The 10,441-nt window shown below is 39.6% G+C and overlaps 1 protein-coding gene across 1 annotated transcript; it reads left to right on the forward strand.

Moving 5' to 3' along the window:
* The first annotated feature begins 199 nt into the window (after positions 1–199).
* On the forward strand, positions 200–2,916 carry si:dkey-251i10.3 (uncharacterized protein LOC553498 homolog). Its single transcript, XM_038294136.1, has one exon. It carries the CDS (start codon positions 250–252, stop codon positions 2,452–2,454), a length of 2,205 nt encoding a protein of 734 aa, XP_038150064.1. The 5' UTR covers positions 200–249; the 3' UTR covers positions 2,455–2,916.
* Positions 2,917–10,441: the final 7,525 nt, after the last annotated feature.

The following is a 10,441-nucleotide window of genomic DNA, read 5'->3' on the forward strand; positions in this document are numbered from 1 at the left end:
GATGTGGATGATGCAGACAAATTAGATATATATACAGAATACAGATCTATAGCCACGTACAATATGAAACATACTATATACTAGAGGTTGTTTTGTGAAAAAAATGTATTTTTTGAACCCCTGAGAAAGAAAGTTCATTGGAAAAAAAGAAACATTTTTGCGACACTTTTGTTCTTATGACGACAACGGTTCACGATAGTGACTGTGTTTACGGCACACACGTGACTGAGCAGCGGCGTGGATTCCAGCATGGCGAGTGTCTCTAGGAAAAACCGGAATAAAAATACGTTAAAGAGGAGCTGTGGTGTTGCTGCCAGCGTGGAGGATAAGGAAGCAGAGGAGGGTATGGATGGAGCTGAGGAAGAGGTCACCAGTAGTGAGGAGGACGAGGGCCAAGATGAACGAAAACGGCAAAAACTTCTGGAGGCGATCAGCGCTTTGGGTGGAAAGAGGAAGAAAACGCTGGGAGAGAGGTCTGAGGCGGCTGTACACATGTCTGAGTTCTCCGTAAACACCGAGGGGGGGCCCGGTAAGGTGGAGCTGGCCGATCTGATGGGGAGCCTAGAGAAGACCTCCGCTGTTCCAAATAAAAGGAAGAAAGAGTTGAAGAAAATGCAGCACATTAATAAAACCCTCGACTCTCCTCTTAGTAAGCAGGAGACCGAGAGAATCCAGAGGGATATGGCTTTCCAGAAGGCAGCATCAGAGGTGAGCCGCTGGGACAGCATCATCATTCAGAACAACAAGGCCGAGCAGCTGGTCTTCCCTCTCAGTCAGGAGCCGGCTGGCCCCAAACCAGTAGAGACACTGGTAGCTGGATGGAAGGCTAAGACTCCACTGGAGCAGGAAGTCTTTGCCCTGTTGTCTGCTAACAAACAGCCCCTGACTGACCCGGTCCTGACCCCTGCAGAAAAGGCTTCAGTAAAGGCCATGAGTCTGGAGGAAGCCAAGATCCGTCGTGCAGAGCTGCAAAAAGCTCGGATCCTTCAGTCCTACTATGAGGCCAAGGCTCGGAGAGAGAGAAAAATCAAAAGCAAGAAGTATCACAAAGTGCAGAACAAGGCCAAACGCAAAGAGTTCCTGAAGAACTTTGACCAGATGGTGAAAACTGACCCAGCAGCTGCCCTGCAGGAGCTCAACAAGATGGAGCTAGCCAGGATGCAGGAGAGGATGTCTTTAAAGCATCAGAACAGCAGCAAATGGGCCAAATCAAAGGCCATCATGGCCAAATACGACGATGAGGCTCGCAAAGCCATGCAGCAGCAGCTGGAAATGAACAGAGAGCTCACTCAGAAGCTGGTGGTGCCATTGAATGAGGAGGAGGAGGGGAGAGAATGTGATGCAGAAGTTCTCCCTGACTTTGTTAATGATGCAGTAGACATGCGAGATGCATTAAATCCCTGGATGAAAGGAAAACTAACTGAAGAGCCAACACAGGAGAAACTTAAAATTACAGAGACAGAGGAAAGAGAGGTAGTAGCTGCTGAGGAAGAAGAAGAGGAGCAAGAAGCTGAGGAAACGGAGGAGGAGGCCCTCCTCAGAGAGTTTGACCGCAGGAGGAACCTGCAGGAGAGGGCTGCAACAGAAGATTCAGCAGCTTCTGACAGCGATGAAAATGACCCCGCAGAGATAACAACCCCCCCCAGAAGAATGGAGAACAACTCCAAAGACACTCAAGGAGTCCCCTCTGCTGACATCAATGATGAGTCAGCTCAGCTGGAGGAGGGGCTGGAGAGGATCAGAACTGTGGAGGACCTGGAACTTCTCCATCATGAACCATCAGCTGAGGAAAAGCATCCTGGCACCACCAAAGCCCCACCCTCGGAAGGGAAATCAGTAGGCAAACTAAAGAAGAAGAAGAAGAAGAAAGGGATTGAGCTAAAAGAAGTTCTTACTAAGGAAACAAATATGATCAAAGTTCCACTCACTCCAACGATCACAGACTCAGAGAATTCAGAAGCTAAGCTTGACCAAAGGGGACTGATTAAGGAAGCTTTTGCTGGAGATGATGTTATCTCAGACTTTCTTAAAGATAAAAGGAGGCAGGAGGACGAAGGGAAGCCAAAGGTGATAGACCTGACCTTGCCTGGCTGGGGTCATTGGGGAGGTGTGGGTCTTAAACTACCAACAAGAAAGCGCAGAAGGTTTAGGTTCAAGGGTGCTCCTCCTCCACCTAGGAAGGACCAACATCTTCCCAGTGTCATCATTTCTGAGAAGAAGAGTGCCTCCATCAGCCTGCACCAGGTTCATTCCCTGCCCTTCCCCTTTGAGAACTCCACACAGTTTGAAAGCTGTATCCGCTCACCGCTGGGCCGTACGTGGAACACGGAGCGAACCGTGAAAAAAGTCACCAAACCCAGGGTGGTGACCCATCTTGGTACCATCATTGAACCCATAGCTGAAGAGGAACTGCAGAAAGCCAACAAGAATGTGGTGTCTAAAGAAAAAAGCTAGGGAGCAGCCCATGTGGAGCAGATGTTAAAAGCAACAGCACGTTTGATCAGTAGCTGTTTTTGCTTATTTAAGGCTAAGTCAGAAAACCTTCATTTAAAATGAACACAGACGGATAAGAAATTTGAATCTAAATGAAATTAAACTTTTCCCTTTTCTGTCCAGCCACATTCATGTCAGGTGACTGATAAAAAAAGATGAAATGTGTGATATCAATATTCACAGGTGCCTTCTTGCATTTGACCAGATTGCTGGAGGTGTATTGGATGTGGACTACAGTGTGAGCTGTACCTCTTCTGTGATCATCTCAGGATTTTTTCAATGTTTGCTTTGATAACTGCAACAACTCTAATACTGTGTAAATGTATTTGCTTTTTGCTAAACACAGAACAAACTATGCTTGAATATGTGACAAGATGGACTCCCTTTTTCTCTGCATGGATTAATAAAACCATATGCTTAATATTTTGTATTTCCTGTTATCTGCAATTTTGAAAAAGGAAAACAGCCATGAAAGATAATTATCTAGTAACAGGTTGGTAATAAACCCAGAAAGGGTAATAAATTACATGTGTATTTCCAGGGATTGATATTTTTATCACTTATAGTACCACTAGGTGTTACATACTGGTATGAGACTGTAAACAGCACGTTCATATCTCCAATTAATAAAAAAATTTTTTTTTATAAAATATATAATCCCGCTATTGAATGCAGCAATACATATTAAGAAATATTAACCCCCAAATCATATTTTGCTTATTAAAATGACCAGGGCTGGCTTGGACTACGTGCTTTAATTCTGCTCAATTGCCGATTACTGATCATTTCCAAAAATGAAAAAGTAAGCATATGGAAGGATATTAGGGTTTTGGAGAGACCAGAAAAATCCACAGGTTGGCCTTCATACAGAAAGATGGCTAAACAACTGTTACAGTAATGCAATAGCACAAAGTTAACTGGTGTTCAGGCAATAAAAAAGCAGTTCTATAAATAGATTAAATAAATTAATACCAAAGATCTATTAATAATAGATCAAGACAGCTTGCTCCTCTCCTCAACATAAGCAATCCATTATACACTGCGAAATGGAAAGTTATAGAATGTGCTATGTCACCCACGATACCTCTACAAGCCATAATAAATGATAACAAGCTGAGAAAACACCTTAGGGAGGAGTCAAATCCTTGACATATGGAATACAATTATTTTAAAATATGGGTTGACAGAGTAGAGTACTGAGGTGGATAGCATATGATTCAGATTTTAAACCTAATGTAACAGATAAAACATTTAGTAAATGGGAAAAAGGTCCAAATATATTCTGGGAGGTGGTTAAGAGAAATACTATACGCAGCTTTGAAGAAATAAAGAATAAATACGATTTAAACAACAAGGTCTTCCTCAGGTACTTACAATTGAGGCACTATACAGAAGAATTATTAAAAAATTGAGCTGGAATCTGGTATATTAAAGATGTTTATTTCGGCAAATGAATCAAACTTGGGGAAGAAAATATCTAGATTGTACACAGGATTGGAAAATTTGAAGAAAAGCAATACGATATACATAAAAGTAAGATGGGAAAAAGATGCTAACTGTGGACTTTTTCAGGAGAACTGGGAGGAGATATGTAGGCAACAGTGGAGAACATCTTGTTCCCCTTTGTGGAGAGAGTTTGGCTGGAAGAATATTGTAAGATATTTAGTACACCAGCACAAACAAAATACCGAGATACCAAATGTTGGAGGCAGTACGGAGAGGACAGAGCAGGCCACTTCCATGTGTTTTGGGATTGTACCTACATGGTCCCCTATTGGCAGGATTTAAAGAGTTGTATGGATAAGGTACTGTGGGTGAGTAATCCATTCAAATTTGATGATCTGTACATGGGGAGAGGGATGGAAAGATTAACAAGAGCTGCTGATAAATATATTTATAGGAATATGTTGGTAGCAAGCAAAAAAGCCATTACTAGGAAAATGCTCAAGACAGAAACTCCTAAAAGATTGGGACGATTGGGTTGAAATATACATAATATTTATATTATGGAAAGGCTGACTTTTTCCTTCAGATTTGAATCTGGAAATCTTAAAAATTATTGGGAAAATTGGCAAGGTTTTATTTCACCATGGAGATCAGACTTTGTTGGTTAATAGTGTGGGTTTGGGTACCCTTATGGAGTTACAGGCTGTAAATAGTTTGCTTACAGTTTAATACATGTACAGAATATATGTGCAGATTCTGTTGGATTTTGTGGTTGGAAAGAAAAAAAAACACTGTAAAATCGGTATGTATACTTGTATGGGAAACAATAATTTCAATAAAAAGTGCAAATATATATATATATATATATATATATATATATATATATATATATATATATATATATATATATATATATATATATATATATATATATATATATATATATATATATATATATATATATATATAAATTATCAAACTGGTGTTCAAAGAGTCTCAGGCAGTGCAAGTAAATAGTAATCTGGTGCATGCACACATTTGTATTTGAGAAAGAATTTTATTTAAAATGTTGCACTATAAATAAAGCTTTGTAGCAGGTGGAACATGAAACCTACAGCAAAGTTATGCTTTTGCCCAGAGACATTGTCCTCCTTTGCAAAGCTTTTCTAATATCAGTGTGTTGAACTCAAGCAATAACCTACATGCTGTCCCCAAGTCAAGAATTATCCATACCCCTTGCACATTTAATTTTCATGAAACCAAAAAATTGGTTTACCAAGGGAGGCAGGCACCCTTTAAAGGGTACATAAAGTAAAAACGAATATTGAGCTATCTATATTTACTTTTATATATATAGATATATATATAGATATATATATATCTATATATATACTAAAAAAACAGTTCTCTGTAGGCATTACTTTATTTATACCTTCCCTATAAATACTCACTAGCTTTTTTGCACATCACCAATGATATTTTGATTATTTATTCTGGTAATTTATAGGCATCTCTCGGATTTTAGCCTCTTCGCAGTTTTTCTTGACAGTTTCAGGTCAAGATTATAGTTGGGCCAAACCAAAATCACATTACCATCAGTAAGAATAAACTCAAAACCTGAATCTGACAGGGGTATGAATAATTTGGATCTAAGTTTGAATGTTGCTGGTGCTGTGAATGGAGAGATGGCTCACTGCTGAAGAATCTTGTAGCGACATTTTAGGATTTAGTGTTAGACTTTTTTTCCCTTTCTATTACATGGTTTTATCTCACATCTACTTTTCAGACCATACAGGAGTGTTGAAAAGAAAAGCCATTACACTTGAAATACAGCTTCACACATGGGTGAGAGTGCATACATTGGCACCTGATAGACACTCTGTTAAGGTGTGCAGGATGCAATAATAGACTATGCTTCAGTTCATGTGATGATTGTCTACCCGAATGCCCAGGAGCCAATGGAGAATTCCATTAAAAATCTCCTAGTTACAAAAGAAGTCATTCTCCACTTCACTCAATTACTACAGCTCTATACAGCTTTGCCGGATTAGAGGGCACAAGTCTTTGGATCTCCCCTGACTCCAACAAGATCAAACCATTGACATTCAAGAAGATGGAAGCTACATTTGAGTTTGGTTTCAAATTGTTTTATGCAAGGCAATATGACAAAACAAGAATTTCTCCGTATTGCTTATTCTTTTAACAAACTGTCTGTTGTAGAAAGCAGCTATCTAGTACTGACTCCTTGTCTACTGTTCTGTGACAACTCTCAGCACTAAAAATGCTGTCCACTGAGTACATTACTGCTAGCATCCTTTCTGCACATGCCACAAAAGATTTAAGGATGCAGTTTAGACTCTATAACCATCACTGTTCCCAACAACCTCAATAAGTTTTACATTCATGCTGATTTTGCAAAGTTTCTATCTTTGTCAATTAAATAACATGCTGCTGTCATTTTGCTGCTATTTTCAAATACCCATTACTGTAAAAATGTCCAAAGCTGTATATTTGTTATTTATTCTCCAGGTGCAGTTTTTATATTGTTAAAACACTTTATTTATTAACTCTTAACTATTATTTTATTCATATACACTTTTCTAAGGTCCACATTTGTGTGACAATTTTTTTTTCTATAATCTTGTTGCTGCTGTAACAACAGAATTTCCCCATAAAGGGATTTTCTATTCTATTCTTTTCTATTCTAATGTCCTAGCTGTGATGTGTGTGTGACCATGTTTTTGTTACCTGGTGGGGAGAATTTCCCAGTAATAGTTACTTTTGGGGACCAACAACTGGTCTTCTCTTGGAGCGGGGGTTAGGTTCAAAACTAAGGTACAGTAAGAATCCAGTTTAGGTTACATTTAGGGTTTGGTAATTGTTATGTTTAGGGCAAGAATCTGGGTTGGGCCATTGAAATGAGAGAGAAATTAATGGCAGTCAAGGGTAAGTCCCCACAAGGATAGTGTGACAGAACATGTGTGTGAGTGTGTGTGTTACTGTATTTCACACATTTTGGGGTTCATTTTCTAGAAATATAGCATTGTGAGGACTTCCTTGTAGTGCACAATGCCTGGACCCCACATGGGGCACTGCTGTCAGGGGTCATGTTTAGGACTAAGGTGTGAATTGAGTTTAGGATTTTAGGGTCAGGGTTCATGAACCCATCATTTTTAGGTCTAGGGTAAACCTATTGTTGTTTATCAAAATTGTCTGGAAAAAAAATCCTATTCATTCAATCACTCATTCATTCAAAGGTCATGGTTAAGCTGTAGAAATAGATGGAAGTTAATGGAAAGACCCAGCAAAGATAGAGAGACAAGTTATGGGCTGTGTGTGTGTTTGTATGTGTGTGTGGAAAGAATAAAAAAAAGCCCATTTCATTGTGTAATCTAAGGTCCATGTCCATTTCTACCCTGACAGGTGGAAGATTAACTTGGTTAGGTGCAAAGCTACTGAAGCACACCAAATTAAATTAATGGAACAAATTTCCCTCTTAATTAAGATGAAAATACGTGTCAGTTGTAACCTTGCTGAGCACTAATTATGTACAAATGATTTATCCTCTGTTTCATTCTGAAAAGCCATGGGCTCACCTCTCTGATAGTCCTTGCTGGCTGTTAAGAGATGGCTCTTGATTAACAGTGACAGATTCAACTGTGGAGAAGCTGTATATCAGTGGTTCACCAATCAGCATGGACCTGAGCTCCCTCTTCTCCCTTCTATTAACCTGTACTGTGTGTGCAGCTGAGCAGAACCGGGCCTTGGCTCTCCTTCTTGTATCTTTCCTTGGAATGAAAATAAAAGAGAAGGGATGTGTGGGGGAGGAATGGAATTTGGAGGTATGGATGAAAACAGGGAGCCAATCGATCTTTACATTTTCTAGACCTAACTTTCTCTTTATTTCCAGCAGTCATCATGTGAGAGTTGGACTCTGGCTACCCTTAAGAGGAAGACACACAGACACACCTTAAGATCAATCTAGACGCAGTGGTCTCCAACCCTGGTCCTCAAGATGTACTGTCCTGCAGGTTTTTCGATGCTCCAACACAGCTGAATCAAATTAATGGCTTTGTGAAACATGATGGTATGCTGAAAAAGGTAATTCAGTCATTGCACTATGTTGCTAACTAAGCAAAGTGCAGGTCTCAGTTATTTAGTTTTTAGTAAGGCTAATAATAAAAGGCAGAAAAACATCCCACAGAGACTATATCTGCCTCCGGATATATTGTTTTATATAGTATTTAAAAATGTACATAATTTTCCCTTTCTATCATTCATTTATAAGAAAGTGAAACACAATAGTGTAATATAAATAGAAATAAATCAGTAAAAGCATACATGTCTTAAAATGAGAACAGTTCCACTGCATTACTCTGAGCCCAGCAGATGGTGCTCTAGGGCCAGGTTTTCCATGCTTGATGAATCACTGTAATTACAAATTAGCAGGTACACTTTATCTTATTTTGTCCTGTCTTGGAGGAATGTTTTTATGTAATGTTGCAGCCGCTTTGATTTGCATTAGAATTGCAGCCTCTTGTGTGGAAGTAGACACATTCACTAGTCTGTAATCATTGTTCTGCAGGCTTACTCACAAGGGATGTACCCTCCTTTGTCATGATCATTTTGCATGCCACACATGCTGCCATAGGTTTTTTGCTGGCAGCAATGGTCCATTTGCATTCCCCCCTCCTAGTCCCAAACAGTTGTGCAGTAATATTGACTTTGTTTTAGACTGGCTGCTGATGAGAGCTTCTAACCCTTCCCCACAGTGAAGCAAACATATAATTCACATTCCTTATTTTTCCCCGCTGAACTTGAGTGTTAGTCTATGTTTGTCATTTCAAAATGTCATCAAGCCCACGTGTGAGCTCTCATGAGTGATTTTTTTTTAACTTTCCATTGTAATATAGGCCCATTAATTTGACACCTGTGATGCCACATTGTACCTCCTGCATGTTCTTTTGTTGAGGTAAATCAGTATGCTGGCACAAGGGAGCTACCTGTGCTCTGAGGTTTATATCTCTGTTCAGTCTTCAGGCAGCTTGTCTGTATGACTTGACTATTCCCCAAGCTACTGAAGAGACAAGGCTGCAATGAAGAGGATGCACGTCATGCACAGGTGCAGACAGAGACAGAATGTCACACAGAGTGTACAGGATAAGTACAGCTTTTTGCATTGTACCATTAACAAGAATTATGTAGACAACAAACATTTGTACAATTTGGAGTTATTTCCTAAATAAATATATAGATAAATATTTTGTTTTACTGTAATTCCTCCTGTAGTCTCTCATAGGCTTCAAATATTTCCACCTTCTGCTAGGCTATGGTACATTAGTGCTTCAAAATTCTAAACGGTCTGAAAATCTGGAGGAACAAATGATCCGCAGCCATTTTATTCTTTTCATTTCATGCCCCTGCCCTAAATAGTAAAGGTCTCTTCACCAACAGGGCTGTCTAGGCATTGGCAGATGGAAGATAGTGGGAGGGGTTTGGTGTCAGTACAGACCTCTGAGAGGTCATGACGCCTATTATTCTGTAGTCAAGAAGTGCAATCGTCCGGTGAGGATGACATTTACAACCTAGGCTTGACTCCACCCCTCCATCATCATCTACATCTAATCCACACTCAATCTTTTACATTTACACTGACAGGGCTGACAATGGCCTGATAATGAAAAGATCCCTAGAGAAAAGCAAGGGAAGGATGATGTATTGTATCACCCACTATTCCCTGACAATGTCAGGGAACCTGAAAGTGGCCATTGACCACTGACTGCTAATTGAAAAACCTGAAGCCCCACAACCTACAAGCCTAATTTGATCCTCCTAATTCCCGGGGTTAATTGATTGTCCTATGGGACTGATGCTAGAAGGACAGCCCTAAATCTTTCAGGGACCCTGAACAGATTTTTCTATGCAGCTAGTTTATCACAACCTTTTCTAACACAGGAAGTATTTATGGATCAGTGTTATTGTGTTCTTTTTTTGTTTGTCTGCTTCAACAGGCCTTCAGTTGAGACTAACCAGGCCTGGTTTTGCAGGAGGTATCTTCCTGTTATACAGGATTTTCTTATTCTCCATTGTCACTCGGTGCGAGGGTGAACAATAACCCATTGTTACCTGTATATTGGCCAAAGTAGCAGCTAAACACAGCATTTGGTTTTCTACATTGGTTTATTTTTGTTGTTTTGGGTGAAGTGGATTTGTTTGGGTTGTGGTTCTTTGGTAGGCAACATCTTGTTTTAATTTTTGTACAAAGGTAAGTTGATTTCACTTTACAATATTTTGTTTTTGTTTAAATCTTCATAAAAGGAACATTCATGAGTTAAAGAGTTAAAATATTGTGAAATACTCACCTCTGCTGGTTCACTCTCCAAGCAGGTGTGTACAGGACTGTACCTTTGGATAATTGATAACATCCTTTTAAAAATGGTTTCTTCCAATTTAGTTCCTCCTCTATGTAAGAAACATGTCTGCCATTGTTCTTGGTTGGTGT

The sequence above is a fragment of the Cyprinodon tularosa genome, unplaced genomic scaffold (genome assembly GCF_016077235.1).
Source record: "Cyprinodon tularosa strain WSP-4 unplaced genomic scaffold, ASM1607723v1 ctg335, whole genome shotgun sequence".
NCBI classification, from domain to species: Eukaryota; Metazoa; Chordata; class Actinopteri; order Cyprinodontiformes; family Cyprinodontidae; genus Cyprinodon; species Cyprinodon tularosa.